The sequence below is a fragment of the Phalacrocorax aristotelis genome, chromosome 25, assembly GCF_949628215.1.
Source record: "Phalacrocorax aristotelis chromosome 25, bGulAri2.1, whole genome shotgun sequence".
In the NCBI taxonomy this organism is placed as follows: domain Eukaryota; kingdom Metazoa; phylum Chordata; class Aves; order Suliformes; family Phalacrocoracidae; genus Phalacrocorax; species Phalacrocorax aristotelis.
In genome coordinates this window covers 2912124-2932339 of record NC_134300.1, presented here as the reverse complement: position 1 = coordinate 2932339, position 20216 = coordinate 2912124, and the positions used below count along the sequence as shown (strand labels likewise).

At 67.2% G+C, this 20216-nt stretch overlaps 2 protein-coding genes across 5 annotated transcripts; both read right to left on the bottom strand.

Moving 5' to 3' along the window:
- Positions 1-580: 580 nt before the first annotated feature.
- ITGA10 (integrin subunit alpha 10) lies at positions 581-14421 on the bottom strand. Of its 2 annotated transcripts, XM_075074849.1 has the most exons (30): positions 13719-14421; positions 11913-12024; positions 10825-10922; positions 10583-10671; positions 10370-10484; positions 10144-10271; positions 8993-9141; positions 8183-8333; positions 7843-8008; positions 7675-7748; positions 7238-7382; positions 6569-6717; positions 6335-6478; positions 5575-5778; positions 5316-5446; positions 4945-5111; positions 4215-4357; positions 4022-4129; positions 3857-3942; positions 3634-3775; positions 3208-3300; positions 3047-3123; positions 2860-2943; positions 2695-2779; positions 2504-2617; positions 2324-2419; positions 2119-2232; positions 1932-2027; positions 1724-1837; positions 581-1620 (listed from the first exon to the last, which is right to left on the bottom strand). In XM_075074849.1, the coding sequence occupies exons 1-30, from the start codon at positions 14419-14421 to the stop codon at positions 1558-1560; spliced, it is 4140 nt and encodes a 1379-aa protein (XP_074930950.1). In that variant the 3' UTR covers positions 581-1557. The 2 variants fall into 2 exon arrangements, with proteins under 2 accessions (XP_074930950.1, XP_074930952.1); XM_075074851.1 differs by lacking the exons at positions 10825-10922; positions 11913-12024.
- Positions 13848-18746, bottom strand: LOC142048202 (toll-like receptor 2). 3 transcript variants are annotated; one of them, XM_075074858.1, is made up of 3 exons: positions 18588-18746; positions 15095-17063; positions 13848-14991 (listed from the first exon to the last, which is right to left on the bottom strand). In XM_075074858.1, the coding sequence occupies exons 1-3, from the start codon at positions 18642-18644 to the stop codon at positions 14726-14728; spliced, it is 2292 nt and encodes a 763-aa protein (XP_074930959.1). In that variant the 5' UTR covers positions 18645-18746; the 3' UTR covers positions 13848-14725. The 3 variants fall into 3 exon arrangements, with proteins under 3 accessions (XP_074930959.1, XP_074930957.1, XP_074930958.1); XM_075074856.1 differs by having other exon boundaries at positions 13848-17063; positions 18588-18743; XM_075074857.1 differs by having other exon boundaries at positions 13848-17063; positions 18575-18705.
- Between the last annotated feature and the right edge of the window lie 1470 nt (positions 18747-20216).

The following is a 20216-nucleotide window of genomic DNA, read 5'->3' as shown; positions in this document are numbered from 1 at the left end:
AAATAAAGGCCTTTATAAAGAAGACCCGATGTGGAGAAAGATGGTTGGGGCTGGAAGCGGTGGCTGAGGAGCTCGGGGGGGCTGTCGGAGGACTAACAGGGATGGAAATCGCCTCGCGGGGTGGCTCGAAAGGGCTTTTTGGGTGTGAAAAATGCGTATCCAGGTGTTGGAGGGCGGCGGTTGAGCCTTAAGGCGGGCTGGGGAGGGCTGAGCGCTGGTGGGACGGGGGTTTGTCCCTTCAGGGTAAGTCGGACCCTCCAGGACTCGGCTCCCGGGGGACCCACACCCCGACACCCACCTCCCCGCTGGTGCCAGGGTGCCCCCGGCCCCGCTCCTGGCGTGGGTGAGGGGCAGGTTTGGCTGCTGTGGACGGGGGCTTTGACAGCGCTGCTTTTCCTGCGGCTTCGGCCTTTGCTCTAAGCGCGTTTCGGTGGGAGGAAAGCAGCGAGGCGGAGGTGGGATTTCTGCCAGCCGCCTCCCCCCGACCTGCCGTGCTCCTTCCTGGACAAGCAGCTCTCGGGGGCTGCCGCCGCGGCCTCTCCCCGCTCGCCCCGGCCTCTCCCCCGCTCGCCCCGGCCTCCGGTGGAAGCACAAGGAGCCCCTCGGCTGGTGCTTCTGGGGCCGGGCTGGGGGGTAAGAGCCGACAAAGGGCTCTTGGCCGCGTCGGTTGGCGACGGCGAAAGGGAAAATGCTTTAAGAGCAGCTAGATCCTGCTTGAAGTGCGTTCGTTGCTGGGTTTCTCTCATTTCTATTCCCTGTTATTTAGCATTTAGGGCTCCCCCAAAGCGCCCTGCACAAGGGGTGAGTTTTGGGGGTGCGGGGGGGCAGCCTCACGCCTTCTGGTGGCGCTTGGGGTGGTGCCAGGTTTCTGCTCCTGGTTCCCCTCCTCTCGCAGGTGGTGCCAGCTCAGCCCTGGAGTGCCCCAAATCAGGGATTTCCTCCCCGTGGGGCACAATTCAAGCCAGTCGCTTCCCCAGGAGTCGGGGCGGTGCGGCTCTGCCGGGCAGGACCCTGCGAGGGCAGGGCTGAGGGGACCTCGGCGGGGGGTTTGGGGTGTCTGCTGGACGTGCACCCCCTTATCCCCCTATTGCTTCACCTCCCCTGGCCCTCGCTGGCATCACCCTGGGGTGTTTCGGTGTTTTTCTGCGGGGGGGAAGTGTTTCTACTCCCGGAGCCCGGGCGGTGCCGGGGATGCGGGTAGAGCACAGCGGCGGGTACCACACGCTCGAGCATCTCCACGGGGCTGAGCTTTATTGGTGGAGCTGCTCGTTCAGCCCAGTTGATTTTTTCCCCCCCCCCCTTTCCCCACCTCCACAACCACCCCCAAGTCCTTCGGGTCAAACCTGGGGGGCTCCTTCACCCCGATGCCGGACCCCGACCTCACCTGGCTGCATCCCCGCGCCAGCACAATCCAGCCCCCACGGAGACATCGCCCTCCGCAAGGATGGAGCCGAGGCGGGGGGGTGGCAGAGTCCCGAGCCCCTGGGTGTCCCTAAGGCTGGGGAAGGGACGGGGCCCTTCCCGACAGTGCTGGGCTCCAGGGGCCACCGCCTGCCCTCACTGCTCCTTCTCCTTCTCCTCCTCCTCCTCGGGGAGCTTCTTGCGGGTGAAGAAGCCCAGCTGGGGCGAGAGGGGGAGAGGATAAAGGGGAGCGTGAGGGTGGCAGGCAGAGCCCCCCCAGCCCCTGCTGACCCCCCCAAGCCCAGCCCAGCCCCGCTCTCACCTTCCACAGGCAGATGATGATCAGCGCCAGGAGGAGCAGCCCCCCCAGGATGCTGCCCACCAGGATCCAGAGGGAGATGGGCACCCGCTTCCCCTGGATGATTTCAAGCACCGTCTGCAGAAAAAGAAGGGTCCCCAGGGAGCAAACAGGGACGGGGGCATCCCCACAGCCCTGCGCCCCACTTTTGGGGGGCAGCGGGGTCTCCTACCTCCCTCCGATGCGCCCCCTCCTCTAGCACCAGCACGCTGCTCCCCGGGACCCCCAGCCAGGCCGTGCTGACGACCTTCACGCTCCTGAATTTAGCCTGGGTTTGGGGAAAGGGGGGGGGTTCAAGCCGTGTTTCCCACCCCCGCCGGACCACGGCAGAGTGGGGGGGCAACGCTCCCCCTCCTCACCCCGCGGAAGAAGCCGTTGTGGATGGTGCGGAGGACGTGGACGGAGACCTCCCCGCCGCGGTCCAGCCGCCCCAGCCGACAGCTCAGCTCCTGGCACCAGGCGTTGCCGCAGTCCTATGGGGAAAAAAATGTGGGGTGACATAGTGGGGACCCCCCCCCCAGACCCCCAAACGCCAGCTCTGGGGGCATCGCAGTGGGTGCTCACCAGCCTGTCCACGTGGAGAAGGTCTTCAGGGTGCACAGGGACCACCGTGCCCCGCTGCCGCGGCTCCTCGGGGGGGTTCTGCAGCACGCAGGTAGCCTGGGGGGGGGAGCGGAGCTGGGCTCAGCGCTGCGGGGGGTGCAGGGACCCCCCCGAGACCCCTGGCTCGGGCGTGGGGCTCACGTTGTCGGCCAGGACGCGTGTGACGGAGAGGAAGGTGGCGCGGCGGTAGCCCAGGGCTGGCAGGGCCATGCGGAGGGTGAGGTTTCGGACTGGGTAGCACCCAAAATTCTGCACCTGGGGGGGGAGAGCGGGGTGAGCCAGGATCCCCCAAACCCACCCACACCCCCCCCCGCACCCCCATATCGCCTCACCTTCACCGTGGTCTTGAATTCAGGGCCGGGGCCGTGGGGGAAGGTGCCGAGTGGGTGAACCTCATAGCGGTGCAGGGTGGCATCGCTGCCGGGACGAGAGGGGGTCGGATCCTGCGTCTCCCTGTGAAGCCCCCCAAGCTCTGCCCCGCACCCCCCCAGCCCTACCTGGAGAGGAAGAGGTCGGGCTCATAGCGGATGGGGGCAGAAAGCCGGACCGCGTTGTCCTCTGGCGTCGCCTCCGTGCTGTCGCTGGAGGGGGGAGACGTGGCCGTGGGGAGCCTGGGAGGACCCCGAGACCCCCCCCACCTCAGCCCCTCTGTGGGGTGCAGCCCCCCCCATCTCTCTCTCCTACCTGCTGGCCTCAAGGGTGACCTCGGCTCGGTCAAGAAGGACGGAGCAGCTGAACTCCAGCTCCAGGGCGAAGGAGACCTGGGGGTGAGCGGGGCTGTGAGCGGGGTGGGATGGGTGCCCGGGATCAGTGGGGGTGCCGGGGGGGGGGTCCCTGTCCCCTACCTTGGCCAGTGAGCGGAAGACAGGGTAGCCAACGCTGCAGAGCCGGCGGTGACCCGCCAGCGCCGAGCACTCCAGCTTCACCCCACTGGTGTCCTGTGGAGGCGGGGGATGTCACCGGCAGCCGGACGGGAGCGCTGGCGGATGGGGCTGGGAGGGGGGGCTGGGGCTGAGCACAGGGGTGAGGGGCCCCAGGGACCCCCACCTCCCACCCAGGATGGGTTGGGGACCCATATGGGGGGCCACACAGACACCACCCCCACCCCCCCTCCAATGATGGTTTGGGGAAGAGGCTGGGCTGGAGGGTCTATATGAGACTGGTGAGACCCCCAGTCCTGGGAGGGACTGGCGGGTCTGTACAGGGCTGGAAGGACTGCGCTGTCTCGGCGGGGCTGGGGGGGCCCCACACAGGTCTGGGGGCCCCTGTACCTGGAGCGCGAGGCTGGAGAAGTGGAGGTTGCTGGCGAAGCGGAGGAGCAGGCTGGTGTTGTAGGCGTTCTCCTTCTTGTTCTCCAGGACCACGTCCACCGTCACCTTCCTCCTGCCCTTGCGCAGGACGTGGGGGCTCTGCCTGCAGCGCCGAGGGCGGTTACGGCCCCGGGGGCTCCCGGGACACGGCTCAGCCCCGGGACACCGTGGGGACGCCCCGTACCTGGAGCCCACGATGTCCATGCTGGCCCGCAGCACCAGGTCCGTGACGCACTCGTTGTCCTCCCCGCAGTCCTTGAAGAAGGGGATCTGGAAGGAGCTGGGTGTGATCCCGGTGCCGGGAGCACCAGGGGTGGTCCTGGAACCGGCCACCCCCTCCAGCACCCACCAGTTTCCGGATGGTGGTGGGGGATGCCTCATCCAGCACCGGCCCGGTGGATTCGGCCATGGCCAACCTCACCGTGAAGCTGAGGGGTCGCAGATAGTCTGTGGTGTCCTGGGGAGGTCGGAGGGGTCCCATTAGCCCCCCCACAGGGCTGCTGGTGGGAGGAAAAAGCCGCCCGTGTCCTGCCACGGCTCACCAGGACGTGGAAGGGGAAGCGGAGGCAGCTCTGCCTCCCCAGGGAGAGCTCGAGGTGCCGCTGCAGCAGCCGCCGGGCGCCCGCGTCGAAGGCAGCTCGGGCTCCGGGGGTCCTCTCCTCCAGGGACACGTTGTACCGGAGCTCTGTGTGGGGACGAGGACGGGGGGGGGGTGTGGGTCAGTGCTTGGGGGGCACCCGGGGGGGCTGGGGACACCCCGGGGGTGCTCTGGGACAGCCCAGGGATGCTCTGGGGATACTCCAGGGGTGGCACATGGATGCTTCAGTGGTATTCAGGGGATGCTCCAGTGACACCCTGGGATGCTCCGGGGACACCCTGAGGATGCTTTTGGGACGTTCCAGGGATGGCATATGGATGCTCTGCTGCTATTCAGGGGACACCCCGGGGGTGCTCCGGGAACACCCAGGGGTGCTCCGGGGGTGCTCCAGGGGTGCTCCAGGAACACCCAGGGATGCTCTGGGGGTGCTCCAGGGATGCTCCAGGAACACCCAGGGACGCTCCGGGGGTGCTCCAGGGGTGCTCCAGGAACACCCAGGGACGCTCCGGGGGTGCTCCAGGGGTGCTCCAGGAACACCCAGGGACGCTCCGGGGGTGCTCCAGGGATGCTCCAGGAACACCCAGGGACGCTCTGGGGGTGCTCCAGGAACACCCAGGGATGCTCCGGGGGTGCTCCAGGGCCAGGCGCCCGTCCCGTCCCCCCCCAGCACTCACCGATCTCCCTGTGCCCCCGGCCCCGGGCTCGGGTCCCGGCGCGGAAGCAGACCCTGGCCCGGAGGCAGACGGCGCCGGTGCCGCCGCGTTGGCAGTTCTTCTGGATGACGTTGATGGACGAGGGCTCCACCGTCAGCGACGTGTTGACCTGGACAATCTGTCGGGAGCTGGCAGCGACGGGACAGGGTCACCGGGGCGCTCAGGGGGACGGCGACGCCCACCCCTGCACCGTCCTTCCCTGGCAAGGGGAAACCGAGGCACGGGGCAGTCCGGGAGACGCGGCAGAGGATGCCGCCGGGCACGGCCGAGGCGGGTGGCCCCGTGGGGCGCGGGAGTGGCGGCGCAGAGGTGTCCCCGTCCCCACGACTCACCGCAGCAGCACGGCCGCCCCCTGCGCCCCCACGGCCAAGTCCACCAGCCCGTCCCCATCCAGGTCCAGCCGCCCGTCTACGCTGCGTCCGAAATAGCTGAGGGTTGGACTCAGCGCCGCCGCCTCGATGCGCTGGGGAGGTGAGAGCAGGGTGAGCAGTGGCTTCACTGCTGTCTTCTACAAGGTTGTGCTCAACCTCGTGGAGCCCCCCCCATATGGCAACAAGACACCCCCCCCAACCCACCCCAGTCCCATCTCACCTGCTTGTAATGGGGCAGGAGGGTGCCTGGGGCGCCGTGGTAGACATAGACAGCACCATGGTGCCCGTCCTCCAGCGGAGCCCCCACCACCACGTCGTTGAAGCCGTCGTGGTTGAGATCTGGCACGGCGGCCAGGGCGTAGCCGAACCGGGAGTCCTGTGGCTTCTTGTCGGCGTGCAGGGTGCCGGCGGGGGCCAGGAGCCGCTGGGAGGGGGCACAGGGCGGCCCTCGGTACTCCACAGTGCCGAGTCTGGCCCCGTGTGCTCTGCCTGAGCCCCAGGAGGTGGAGGGGGATCCCCTGGTCTGTGTCCCGGCCCCCCCAGCCCCGCTGCATCTCCCTGACCCTGCTTTTCCCCCCCCCAGTCCTGTCATATCCCCCCAGTCCCACTGCACCCCTCAATCCCCCCACATCCACTCCAACCCAGCCACATCCCCCCTGTCCTGCTGCATGCCCCCCAGCCCCACTGTGCATCCTGGTCCCCCTGATCCCTCTGCATCCCCCCTGCATCCCTCCTGATCCCCCCCAGCCCCACAGTGCATCCCAATCCCCTGGCATCCCCCCTGATCACCCCCCTGATCACCCCCAGCCCCACAGTGCACCCCTATGCCCCGATCCCTCTGCATCCCCCCTGGCATCCCTCCTGATCCCCCCCAGCCCCACTGCGCATCCTGACCCTCCCCGGCATCCCCCTGGCATCCCCCGATCACCGCTGATCCCCCTGCATCCCCCCAGGCCCCCGGCATCCCCCCAGCCCCTCACCTGCCCCACTCTGTAGAGATACACCCTCCCCGTCTCCCTGCTCTGGGCACCCAGGAACATGGGAGCTGCCACCAGCAGCACGTCGGTGACCCCGTCACCGTCCACGTCCACGGCACACACCTCGCTGCCGAAGTAGGAGCCGATCTGCCGGACACGGCAGGACCGCGTGAGGCTGGGGGCTGCCGGCAGCCCCTTCCCAAGGCTGCCCGCACCCCTCCCCCCGGCAGCCCCTACCTGCTCCCCTGTCAGCGCCTGGGCCACTGTCACGGTCCCCATGGCACCCATCTCGAAGAGGATCACCTTGCCCTTGTGCTGGAAGCGAGGGGCTCCGGCCACGTACAGGCGCTGCCCGCTGGGCAGCCGCAGCGAGGAGACGGCGTAACCTGGGCCGGGAGAGCCCGCGCGTCAGCGGAGGGGAAAGGCCTGGCCTTGGTGGTGCCAATCCTTGGGCACCCAGTGTTCCTGGGGCACCCAGTATCGCCAGGACACCCAACATCCCTGGGGGCACCCAGCACCCCTGGGACACCCAGCATTGCCAGGACACCCAGTGTCACCAGGCCACCCAGCACCCCTGGGACACCCAGTGTCACCAGGACACCCAGCATCCCTGGGGCAATGAGTATCGCCAGGACACCCAGCATCCCTGGGACACCCGTGGAGCACCCAGCATCCTAGGAACACCCAGTATTGCCAGGACACCCAGCATCCCTGCGGTGCCCAGCACCCATGGGACACCCAGCATCACCAGGACACCCAGCACCCCTGGGATAACCAGCACCCCTCAGTTGCCAATGATCCCCTCTTTGCCCCACATTTCTGAGGCACAGAGCGCCCCCGGTTCACCCCAAATCTCCGGGACACGGAGCAACCCTGGGCCACCGTGGACACCCCCCCACCCCGTACCCAAATAAGCCGCGTGATTCTTCAGCTCCAGCGGGAATTCCTTCCCGAAGGCTTCCCGGGCTGGGACGATGCGGCCGCGCCGGCTCTCCTCCAGCACGGCCCCGTCCCAGTCGTAGGCCCCCACCATGCCGAAGAGGATCCCGTCCTGGGGAGGGGGAGCGGAGCCGGGGTGGGGGGGGGGTGACATGGCGCTGTGGCGGGACGGGAGCTTGGGGGGAAGCGTGTGTCACGCGCCTCGAGGAGCTCGCGCGCGCGGCGATGGCTCATTGTCCCCCTCCCCTCCCCCCCCCCCAAACGTCGCCTGCCCAGCCTGGGACACTCAACCCCGCGTTGGGCTGAGGATTATTTTCCACTTCTGCAAAGCCCCCGGGCGGGCGGCGGCCGCCCTCCCCCTCCAGCCTTCCCGGGGCCGCATCGAGCCCCTCCCGCAGCCTCACCTCCAGGAGGTGGATGGAGAAGCCGATCTGGGACATCTCCAGCTCGAAGGAGCTCTCGTTGTACCCGTGGGTCCCTGGGGAAGGAGACGATATTCCTCCAGATGTGGCTCCAGCTGTTTTATCCGCAGCCCCCGCCGGGGTCCAGGGCCGGATCGGGCCCCACAGCACCTTCCAGGCTGAAGATGCGGTCGCCCAAGGCGTCCACGATGTCATTGAGGGCGGCCTCGTCCGTGACGTTGAAGAAGTATTTCTCGTCGGGGTCGCTGGCGATGTACTTGATCTCGCGGATGAAATCCTCGGGGTCCTGCTGCCGGCGGAGGTAGTGCCCCAGCACCTGGCGAGAGGGGACCCAGCGTCGGCCGAGGGGGCCGGATCCTGCCCGCAGCGCAGCCGCGGGGTGTGTGTGGGGGGGGGGTCCCACCACCGCAGCGCGGCACAAAGGGGGAGTGGGGAAACCGAGGCACGGTGCCGGCTCCCGGCGGGCAGGGCGGGTGGCCGGGGCGCTCACCGCGATGGCGTAGCGGGTGACATTGCGCTTCTCGCACTCGGCCAGCGCCTCGGGCAGCTCCTCGCCGTCGTGGGACTCCCCGTCCGTCACCACAATCATCAGGCGGGTGGCATCAGCCCGCCCGCCCCGCTCGGCGCTGAAGGCTTCCGTGCTGCCGCGGAGGATGGTGCCATCAGGCGATCCCGACCCCAGTCCCGACCCAATCCCAATTCTGATCCTAATCCCAACCCCGACTCCACTCCCCATTCCAACCCCAATCCCAATTCTGACCTTAATCCCAACTCTGATCCTGATCCCAACCTCAATCCCAACCCCTACGCCTCTCCTGATTCCAATCCTGACCCTAAACCCAACCCTGATCCCAGTTCTGACCCCACTCTTGACCCCAATCTCAATTCTGATCCTAATCCCAATCCTGACTCCACTCCCCATTCCAATCCTGATCCCAATCCCTATTCCAGTCCCAATTCTGGCCCTGATCCCAGTCCCAACCCTGACCTCAATCCCAATCCTGATCCTAATCCCGATCTTGATCCCAACCGCAACTCCTCTCCCAATTCCAATCCCAACCCTAAAGCCAACCCTGATCCCAGTTCTGACCCCAATTCCAAACCCAATCCCAATTCTGACCCTAATCCCAACCTCAGTCCCAACCCTGACTCCACTCTTGATTCCAATCCCGACCCCAATCGCAACCCTGAAGCCAATGCTGACCCCAGTCCCGACACTGATCGCCATCCCAACCCCAGCCCTGACCCCGATCCCAGTCCCGATCCCGGCCCCGGCCGCGATCCCGACGCCGGTGCCCACCAAGCGCGGTGGATGGCGAAGGCCGTGCGCGTCTCCCGCCCCTCCTGCCGGCTGATGTTCTTGGCCGCCTCCACCACCTCCTCCGCCGTCCGGTACCGCCCCAGCACCCACTCGTGCACCGCCCGCTCCCCGTACTGCAGCACCCCCACCTGCCGCGGGAACGGGGTGCTCAGCCCGCAGGGTCACCCCGCACCCCAGCGCCTCCCCCCCGGGTGCACATGCAGACCCTGGCCCCAGCTGGCAAAGGGCACCCTCGACCCCCCGAAAGCATCCCCGGGATGGTGGCATTGCCCTGGGGACAAGGGCATCTCCCCAGGGGTGGCAACACCCACAGATGGTGGCATCGCCCCGGGGACAAGGGCATCGCCCCAGGGGTGGCATCGCCCCAGGGATGGTGGCATCACCCCGGGGACAAGGGCATCGCCCCAGGGGTGGCATCGCCCCAGGGATGGTGGCATCACCCCGGGGACAAGGGCATCGCCCCAGGGGTGGCATCGCCCCAGGGATGGTGGCATCGCCCCGGGGACAAGGGCATCGCCCCAGGGGTGGCATCACCCCAGAGATGGTGGCATCATCCTGGGGATGACAGCATCATCCTGGGGACGAGCACATTGCCTCATGGGTGGCATCGCCCCAGAGATGGTGGCATCGTCCCGGGGACAAGGGCATCGCCCCAGGGGTGGCATCACCCCAGAGATGGTGGCATCACCCTGGGTATAAGGGCATCACTCCAGGGATGGTGGCATCATCCTGGGGACAGTGGCATCACCCTGGGGATGATGGCATCATCCTGGGGACAAGCGCATTGCCTCATGGGTGGCATCGCCCCATGGGTGGCATCACCCCAGGGACAGCAGCATGGATCTGGGGACAATGACATCACACCAGGGATGACGCCATTGCCCCAAGGACAACGGCATCATGACACGCATGGCATTACCCCAAGGGTGGCACTGGCACAGGGATGATGGCATCGCCCCAAGGATGACGGAATCACCCCGGGGATGACGGCATCGCCCTGGGTATGATGGCATTGCCCTGGGGGACCTCATCGCTCCAGGGACAATGACGTCCTGGACCTGGCGTGGCCCTGGTGACACCAGCACGGCGCCGGGGACACCATCATGGCGCCGGGGACACCGGCACCTCACCTGGATCTGTCCCGGCCCGATGAAAAACTTGCTGAGGATGTTGCTGAGGAAGTTCTGCACCTCGTACCAGGGGTAGATGCTGTTGGAGCCGTCCAGGACGATGACGATGTCCATGTAGGTGGAGCAGCCTGCCGAGGGGGACGCGGCTGGCACCCACACGGCACGGCGTGCCCCGGCACGGCACGGCACGGCACGGGCTCCGCACGCCGCGGCCGCCCCGACTCACGCTGCGCCGTGGGCGCGATGGTCCCCACCGGCCGGAGGTCACCGTCCAGCCGGGCGCAGATGCCGGTGCTGAAGACGGAGGTGCCGCACTCCTGGGACCAAAGCGGGGCGCAAGCCTGGGGGGGGGTGACAGGGACGACACAGAGCGTGGGCTGGGAGCTGGCCCCCGTGCCCCGCCGTGCCTCGGTTTCCCTCCGGGGGAGGCTCCTCTCACCACGAAGCCGCCGTCCTTGGAGTCCACGAGGGTCATCCCGAAGTGCTGGTTGCGGCCGGGGATGGGGGAGAGCCAGGCGGCTGCGGATCCTCGGTGCCAGGGAAAGAGAGATACGGGGGGGGGCTCAGCGCCGGCGTGACCCCCGCCGAGCCCCGCCGCGGCCGTGCCGGGACGGTGCCGGCCTGGAAAGGGCGAAGCCGGGCAGGGACGCGGCCGCCCGTCCCCGTGGGGCATGGCGGTACCGAGGTTGGCTTTGGCGCACGTGGCGTTGGGGGGTCCCACGCGACACTTGTAGACGTCACCTTGGCGGTCACCGTCCCACGGGGCCCCCACCAGCAGCCTGTGGGGACGCGGCGGCGTGAGGGGACACCGGCCGGGTCACCGGCACCACCCCGCTCCGCCTTGGCCACGGTATTTGGGGGCTCAAGGCCAAGCCGTGCCCGCCCACGCCACCGGCACTGTGCCACGGCGTTTCCGCCACCGGCCCCGGGCTGCCGGCGGTTTCCGTCCGTCCGTCTGGCTGGCTGGCCGGCCTCCCTTTGATCGGCATCCCAGCTGCTGGCACAGGCGTGGGGCCCCCCCGGCCCCCCCGACGGGACCCTTATTATCATGCCGCCCCCCCCCCCCCCCCCCAAGCAGAGCACAAATCCCTGGCAAGTCTTAAAACCCCAGTTCTGTCCCCAGAAAACAGACGGGGGTTCTCTGTCCAGCTCCCTGCCTCAGTTTCCCACTCCCCGCCTCAATTCCCCCTTCCCCACCTCAATTTCCCCCTCCCAGCCCCAATTTCCCCCTTCCCTGACTCAGTTTCCCTCTCCCCACCTCTATTTCCCCCTTCTGTGCCTCAATTTCCCCCTTCCATGGCTCGATTTCCCCCTCTTTGACCCAGTTTCCCTTTTCTGGCCTCAATTTCCCCTCCCCTGCCTCAATTTCCCCTCCCCTGCCTCAGTTTCCCCCTCCCAGCCCCAATTTCCCCCTCCCAGCCTCAGTTTCCCCCTCCCAGCCCCAATTTCCCCCTCCCCAGCCCAAATTTCCCCCTCCCAGCCTCAATTTCCCTCTCCCCTGCCTCAGTTTCCCCCTCCCCGCCCCAATTTCCCCCTCCCCTGCCTCAGTTTCCCCCTCCCCGCCCCAATTTCCCCCTCCCCAGCCCCAATTTCCCCCTCCCCTGCCTCAGTTTCCCCTCCGCAGGGCACCGCGGGCCGGGCCTCCCCCCACCCCTCAGCCCCACGCACCCACCCGTGGGCCATGCCGGTGGGTGGGTTGGGGTGGGGGGGGTGTGTGGAACCCCACGGGAGCCCCCCGTGCGTCCCCCCCCCCGGCGGGTGCCACTCACCACTTCTCCCCGCCGCCCTCCCGCTGCAGCACCTTGTACCCGAACTGGGCCTCGGCCGGGCCGTGGAAGAGCCGCGGGTGCCCCACGTCGACATTGAACCCCACGCACAGCCCTAGGGGCGGGGGGGGGGGGCGAGCCCTGAGGGTGGGGGCACCCACAGACCCGAGGAGGTCCCGCAGCCCCCCGCCCCCATCAGCCGCCCCGGCGCGACCCCCGAAGCGCGAGGGTCTCGGCACCGCGGCGCCAAGCCCACCCGCGACACGATATTTGGTTTTGGGGGTGCTGCTGGGAGCACCCATCGCCCACCCAGCGGGGAGTCAAAATGGGGTGGGGGGCGACGGGGACGGGCGTGGCCGGCCATGGCCAGGCCGCAGCCGCAGGCCCGTAATTAGGCAGGGCGACGTCCCCCCGGCGGGTTTTGGGCGTTGGGTGGGAGGAGACGTGGCGTGGCCCCGGCACCCATGGGTGCTTGGGGGGGGCCTGTCACCCCCTTGGGGTGGGAACCTGCAGGGAAATGGGGGGAGCCCGGCCCGGGGGGTGTCTCGTGGGGGGGAGGTGCTGTGGTGTGGTGGGGGGTGGAGGGGAGAGGTCCTGAGTGCTGGGTGCTGAGCACCCCGTGTGCGGCTCTGGGCACCCCACGGGCAGCACCCAGCACCCCACGCATGGCACCCAGCACCCCACAGGCAGCACCCAGCACCCCACACATGGCACCCAGCACCCCACGCATGGCACCCAGCACTCCACAGGCAGCACCCAGTACCCCACGCATGGCACCCAGCACCCCACGCATGGCACCCAGCACTCCACAGGCAGCACCCAGCACCCCACACATGGCACCCAGCACCCCAAATGCAGCACCCAGCACCCCACAGGCAACACCCCACGTGCAGTGCCCCACACATGGCATCCAGCACCCCACATACAACACCCAGCACCCCACACATGGCACCCAGCACCCCAAATGTAGCACTGAGAACCCCACAGGCAGCACTGATCACCCCAAATGCAGCACCCAGCACCCCAAATACAGGACCCAGCACCCCAAATGTAGCACTGAGCACCCCAAATGCAGCACCCAGCACCCCAAATACAGGACCCAGCACCCCAGGAGGCCCCGGGGCAGACAGAACAACTCGGGGGGATTCCATTTCGGGGGGCTCAGGGGGTTTGGTTTGCCTCCACCCTCCCGAAGACCCGCAAAGTGCTGCACCCCCACCCCGTCCCCTCCCTCCTCCCCCAGCTCCGGGTGGGGAAACTGAGGCAGGGGGCGGCGAGGCCACCCCGAGGCCGGCACTGGCGGCGTGCCTCAGTTTCCCCACCCGGCAGGGCAGATGGGACCGAGATGGGCTGGGGACGTGCCCGCCAACCTCCCCCTTCAGGGGTTGGAAGACCCCTCTTTTTTGTCTTTTTTTTTCCCCCCCAAAATGTTGAGATTTTCCCATTAAAGCTTTTTTTTTAGTTCCTCGTAGCAGGATTTGGCTTCCTTCCATGCTGGCCCCTTCCCGGCCCCATCCCCACACCCAGGGGGGCGTTTGGGGTCCCCCTTCTGTCAGAAAAAAGCCAAAAAAATATATTGAGGAGGGGGGCTAAGGTCCAAAACCAGGCGGTTTTCCCCCAAACCGCCGCTGACCGGCTCGGCGGGGGGCACCCACGCTTCGCTGAGCGCTGGGTTAATGGGCACCCAGCTCACCGCCAGCCCCCCCCGACCCTGCAGCATCCCCAAGCGCCTCCGAGTCACCCTAAAAAAAAAAAACAACCCCCAAACCTTCTTTTCCCAAACCCGGCTGGATTTTGGGGTGTCGTTACCTGGGAGCAGGAGCAGCGCCGGGAGGAGCCGCCGGCACCCACCACCCTCCATCGCCCCACCGCCACCGGAGCCACCGGCATCGGCCATGAGCGGCTCAAAGGTTACTCTGTCTCCGTACGGGATATATATTTTTTTTTTCCTCTTTTTTTTTAATATTTTTTTTTCCTCCTCCTTCATCTTCAATTGGCTGCTATAAATAAACAGCCAGAGTGGTGTTTTTTTTTCTTTTGCGGGGGGGATGGAGTTAGGAAAAAAAGGCAAAGTGGAGAAAAACATGGAAGGAAAAAAAAAAAAGAGGGAAGGAGGGGGCAGGCGGCTGCGGGACCTGGGGGTGCCCCGGGGTGCTCGGGGTGCCGCCGAAGGGGATTGTCCCCTTTTCCCGGCCAAGCGTTCCCTGCGTGGGGTGGGAAGCGTGTCCCGTGTCCCCCCCCCCCCCCCCCCGGAAGGATTGGGCCCCGCGGCCGGGACACCCAGCATTTCTCCCTGGGGACCTCGATTTAAGGCTGGGGGTGTGGGGATGGGGGGTTTTGGGGTCCCCCCGCTGCCATCCTCGGCTCTCGGTGGATTTAGGGGCGCCACGTCCTCCGGGTGACACTGCCACCTCCTGGATACTGTCCCCATCTCCTGTCCCTTGGAGGAGGCCGAGAGGATGGGGTGACCTTGGTGAGGACCCCTCCCCACCCCACCCACTCCTTGAGCCATCCCCAGCAGGGGAAACTGAGGCAGCTGGGATGCCCAGCGCGTGGTGGCACCCCAGAACCACCTGCCAGCTACTGAAGGACGTGGGGCCACAGAGGCGGCCGCTACGTGGTAGCATCCACGGCCGTCTCCTCCTGGCCGGCGGCCGGACCGAGACCCCCAGGGCTGCCCAAGAGGCTCCGAAGCTGGAGCCAGAAGAAGGGGCGTCTCCCGGGCTCGCTGGGCCATTCCAGGTAGGTCTTGGTGCCCAACATCTTCCGGAGCCGGGCGAAACGCCGGGGCAAACCCCGAGCATCGATGGGTTCCTTCACCACCAAGATGACGTCCTCGCTGCCCAGCCCCACGGCGCGCTGGTGGGCGAAGTAGAGCTCGTAGTTGCACCACTCGCTGTCGACGAAGCTGCGGGAGAGGACGAAGATGACCTTGGCGCTCCTCTCGATGTTCTCCACGATGTTATCGATGATCCAACGGCCCGGCGTGAAGTCCCGCTCGTGGATGCAGAGCCGGTAAGGCGGCGTGGTGCTCTCCAGCCGGCGCAGAAGCTCTTGGCGAACCCAGCCAGCGTCGGCGCAGCTGTAGGAGATGAAGGCGTGGTAAGAGCATCGCCGCGTGGCGCCGGCCCGCCGCCTGCCGTACTTGGCGCGCACCAGCCGGTACGTGGCTCGCAGGTACCAACCGGCGTCCAGCTTCCAGCAGAGCACGGCGCACGCCACCACTGCCACCGTCGTGCTGGCCACCGCCACGGCCACCAGCGCCAGCACGTCGCATTCCAAGGGGTGCGGGGTGTAAGCGGCCACGGCCGTGTCCAGCAGCGGCTCGGGGTGGTAGCAGGTCCAGTTGTGGGGCCAGTCGGTCAAGGTGGGTCGTTCCCGTTGCCGAGTCTCCTCCAAGAAGAGGTAGAGGTCGCAGGTGCAGTGGTAGGGGTTGTTGCCGGCCGCCAGGCTAACGAGCCGCGGCATGTTGACGAAGGAGCCGCGGTTGATGACACCGAAGGAGTTGCCGTCGATGGCCAGCACCTCCAAACGGGGGCAACTCCACTCGGAGGGGATGAACTTGATCTTGTTGCCGCTCAACCGCAGCTCCCGCAGCCGGGGGCTTTGGGTGAAGTAGTCCATGTCCAAGCGGTCGAGCTGGGAGTAGGAGAGGTCCAGGTACTCGAGGGTGGTAGGCAGGCACCCGAAGGTGCCCGCCGTCACCTGGTTGTGTTGCAGGGCCAGCCAACGCAAGGTGGGGCCCCACTGACACGTCTCCTGCAGGCTGCCCAAGCGATTGTGGCTGGCGTCGAGGCGGGTGAGCCGGGGCCACGTCCGCGTCAAGGCAGCCACCACGGCCAGGCTGAGGAGCTGGTTGGTGGCCAAGACGAAGCTCTCCAGCTTGGGCATGACCCCCTGGTATTGGCAACGTTGGTTGTAGATATAACCGTCTTCCAGACGGTTGCTGGAGATGTCCAAGGCCTCCACGTTGCGCATCTCGCCCCAAGCGTCGCAGGGGACGTAGTTGAAGTTGACGTTGATGATGGAGAGGGAGGCCACGCCGCTCAACCAGGTGAAGGTCCAGTCAAAACGCAGGATGTCGGGGTTGCTGATGTCCTGCAGCAAGAGGCGGTCGAGCCGCGGGGCGGCCGCCCCCACGCCAGAGCTGTTCCACCGCGGCGAGCGGGCAAAGTCGATGGCCACCAGCGCCAAGTCGCGGACGCGGGAGCGTTGGACATTGAGCAGGGCCAAGCGGAGGAGGTTCTCGTTGAACTTGCCCCGGTAGAAGACCAACCTGGTGATCTCCAACTCAGCCAAGCCAGCGAAGGGATCGGCATCGCCGGTGTAGTAGGTGAACTCAAAGAGGTTACGGAAACGCAGGTAGTCCAGGGGTTTGCCCTGCAGGTCCCGCAGCATCACCGGCAAAGCCGCCACGCTCTCGTCCAAGGCCATGTCGCACCACATCTCCGTGGTGTTCAGCCACGAGAAAGCCCCGGCTTCGTACCGCCACGGGCTGGAGGCCGTCTTGATGGCGAACTTGTGCAGCACCATATCCTTCAAGATGGCGAAGTCCCCCCAGGAGATGTCCCGCAGCAGCGGCCCCCCCAGCGACAGCTCCCGCAAGTGCCGCAGCCTGCCGAAGACGCCATCCAACGCCGCGCTGCGGTAGAGGTTGTTGGACATGTCCAGCCAACGGAGGTTGACCAACGGTTGCAACGCCGGCGCCGGGATGCAGTGGAGGGAGTTGTTGAAGAGCCGGAGATGCTCCAAGAGGAGGTTGGAGAGGAAGGCGTCCGGCGCGATGTGGGAGATGTTGTTGTAGCCCAAATCCAAGTGCCGTAGCTGGGTCATGCTGGCGAAGTCGTCCGCCGTGATCTCCCGTAGCTTGTTGTAGGAGAGGTCGAGGCCGCGCAGGGCGCTGGGGAGGCCGCCGGGCACCCGCAGCAGGTCCTGCCCCTTGCACAGCCCCGTCCCGTTGTCGGCGTCGATGCGGCACGGCAGCCACGCCGCGTCCCCCGCCAGCACCAGCAGCACCAGGCACCAAACCCCGCGGGTGCCGGCGGTTGGCGGGGGCCGCATGGCCTCCGGTGTGGCAGCGCGGTGGCCGGGGAGGTGCCGCCGGTGGCGGGGACGGGGCTGGAAGGGGCATCTGGGCATCCCCACGGAGCCGTCCTGCGGTGGGAGAGGAGCGGGGTCAGCAGTGCCGCCGCCCCTCGGGGGGACCCCCCGTGTCCGGGAAGCCACCGTGATCGACCCCCGGGGGGGCAGCCGGTGGGGTGGGAGGTGGCAGCTGGATCCGACAGGATGGGGACAGGTAAATCCCCCCTTGGGGACTCGGGGGCTGGATCCCAGGGGGAATTGGGGGACTGGATCTGGGAGATGGGAGACTGGGTCCTGGGGGGATCAGGGACTGGATCCCTGGGGTACTGGGTTGCAGGGGGATCAGGGATTGGGTCCTGGGGGACTGGATCCGTGGGGGGATTGGGGACTGGATCGCAGGGATCAGATCCTGGGGGATCAGGGACTGGATCCCACTGGGATTGGGGACCGGATCGCAGGGATCAGATCCTGGGGATCAGGGACTGGATCGGTGGGGTGAGGGGGGCACACTGGACCCCAGCGATCAGGAAACGGACCCTAGGAGTATTGGGGACTGGAGCCCCAGGGGATTGGGAACTGTATCGGGGGGGATCGGATCTCAAGGGGATGGGATCTGGGGCGGGGGGTGCTCAGGGACCAAACCCCAGGGGTCTCCAACACCAGACCCCGCGCACTGGGGTGGGGTGGGGGACACACCAACCCCCCGGGGACTTGCAGGGCCAGATCCCCTGGGATTTGGGGCAGCAGATCCTGCAGGCTGGGGGCCCAACCCTGCGCAAACACCCCACCCAACCCTCCTCCTGCTGCCCGGAGTGGGGTGGGGGCGCGGGGGGGCTCCCCCAGGCCGAGCCCCCGCGTTTGCTTCTCTGCCGATTTTTAGGGTGGGTTTTGATTTTCCAATTTAAAAGAAAAAAAAAAGTAAAAATTAGCTTTTTCACACAGAAGCAAACTTGTGCTCCTCGGCCGCGGGGCGGTCGCGGCCAAGAGTTTTGGTATTTTTACTGGGGGGGGGGGGCGGGGAACCACAGGAAACTGGAGGAGAAAAACAGACGGGCGTCTGTCCTGCCGCAACGCCGACGGCAAACGTGGCGCAGCCGGGCCAGGTAGGGCCCCCCCCGGGGGTCAGAGCCCTGCCCCGGCTGTCCAGGGCCAGACCCCAGCCCGGGGGGGGACGTGGGGGTACGGGGGAGCCGCCCTGCTTCACCCTAAAAACGTGTGTGTCTCCCCCCCGCCCCCCCCCAGGGCTCCTTCCCGTGTTTGCATGGAAAAGGCGGAAAAAAAAACACCTGGAAGCAGCCCAAAATGGTGGCGGTTGGGTGCGGGAGCGGGTGGCGGGGTCCCCGCCGTCCCCCGCGATCCCCGTGGGAATCGCCTGCGCCCCAGGGTGCTGCTGCACCCACGTGGGGAAACTGAGGCACGGGTGACCCTCGTCCCACCCCGCCAACACCCTCCCAGCACCGAACCCTTCCTCGCTCCTGCCGCCAGGCCAAGCGCAAGGAACGGGAGCACCCGTTCACCCCCAAAACATCCCCCTCCCCCCAAACCCCCCCACCCCCCACCCCCCCCGGCCAGACCCTGCTCACCCCCGCGCAGCACCTGGGGTGCAGTGAGTTTGGCCGGTCTCAGCCGGGGCGGGAGCGGCTGCGGCCGCATCCAGGAGCGGCCGGGGAAGCGGTGCCAGGCGGCCGGGGCGGCGGCACGGGAGCGGGACGGGTCTCTGTCCCCGGCTGCGGGCCCCCCCCGCGCCCCCCACCCGCACTTTGCCCCCGGGGAGGTTTGCAGCAACGGGCTGGGACGGGGGCCTGCCTGGCCGGGGGGGGGGTGTCCGGCTCCCCAAAGCCCCCCGCGCCCCAGAGCGGTGTGACCTCGCGTGCCAAGCTCCGGTGCTCCCAGCCCAGCGGCCCCCAGTCCATCCCAGTGCCCCCAGTTGAGCTCAGCACCCCTAACCCAGCACCCCCAGTGCAGCCCAGTGCCCCCAGCCCAGCTCAGTGCCCCCAGTCCAGCCCTGCAGCACCAGTCCCAGCACCCCTAGTCCAACTCAGTGCCACCAGCTTAGCCCAGTACCCCCAGTCCATTCCAGTGCCCCCAGTTGAGCTCAGCACCCCTAACCCAGCACCCCCGGTGCAGCCCAGTGCCCCCAGCGCAGCTCAGTGCCCCCAGTCCAGCCCTGCAGCACCAGTCCCAGCAGCCCTAGTCCAGCTCAGTGCCCCCAGCTCAGCACCCCCAAGCCACCCCAGCCCCCCAGTCCAGCCCAGCCCAGCATGTCCAGTTCAGCTCAGTACCACCAATCCAGCCCAGTACCCCCAGTGCAGCCTGGTGCCCCCAAATCAGCCCAGCACCCCCAGTTCAGCCCAGTGCCCCCAGCCAAGCCCCCCTAGTCCAGCTCAGTGCCACCAGCTTAGCCCAGCGGCCCCCAGTCCATCCCAGTGCCCCCAGTTGAGCTCAGCACCCCTAACCCAGCACCCCCAGTGCAGCCCAGTGCCCCCAGCCCAGCTCAGTGCTCTCATTCCATACCAGTGCCCCCAGTTCAGCTCAGGACTCCTAGCCGGCACCCCCGTTTGGCTCAGTGCCCCCACCCAGCATCCCCAGTCCAGCCCAGTACCCCCAGCTGAGCTCAGCACCCCCAGTCCACCATCCCCAGTCCATCCCAGTGCCCCCAGTTGAGCTCAGCACCCCTAGCCCAGCACTTCCAGTCCAGACCAGTGCCCCCAGCTGAGCTCAGCACCCCCAGTCCAGCATCCCCAGTCCATCCCAGTGCCCCCAGCTGAGCTCAGCACCCCTAGCCCAGCACTCCCAGCCTAGCTCAGTGCCCCCAGCCCTGTACACCAGTCCATCCCAGTGCCCCCAGTTGAGCTCAGCACCCCTGGTCCAGCTCCCCCCAATATCTTCAGCTCAGCACACCCAGTCCAGCCCAGCGCTTCCAGTCCAGACCAGTGCCCCCAGCTGAGCTCAGCACCCCCAGTCCAACATCCCCAGTCCATCCCAGTGCCCCCAGCTGAGCTCAGCACCCCCAGCCCAGCACCCCAGTCCATCCCAATATCCCCAGTTGAGCTCAGCACCCCTAGCCCAGCACTCCCAGCCTAGCTCAGTGCCCCCAGCCCTGTACACCAGTCCATCCCAGTGCCCCCAGTTAAGCTCAGCACCCCTGGTCCAGCTCCCCCCAATATCTTCAGCTCAGCACACCCAGTCCAGCCCAGTGCTTCCAGTCCAGACCAGTGCCCCCAG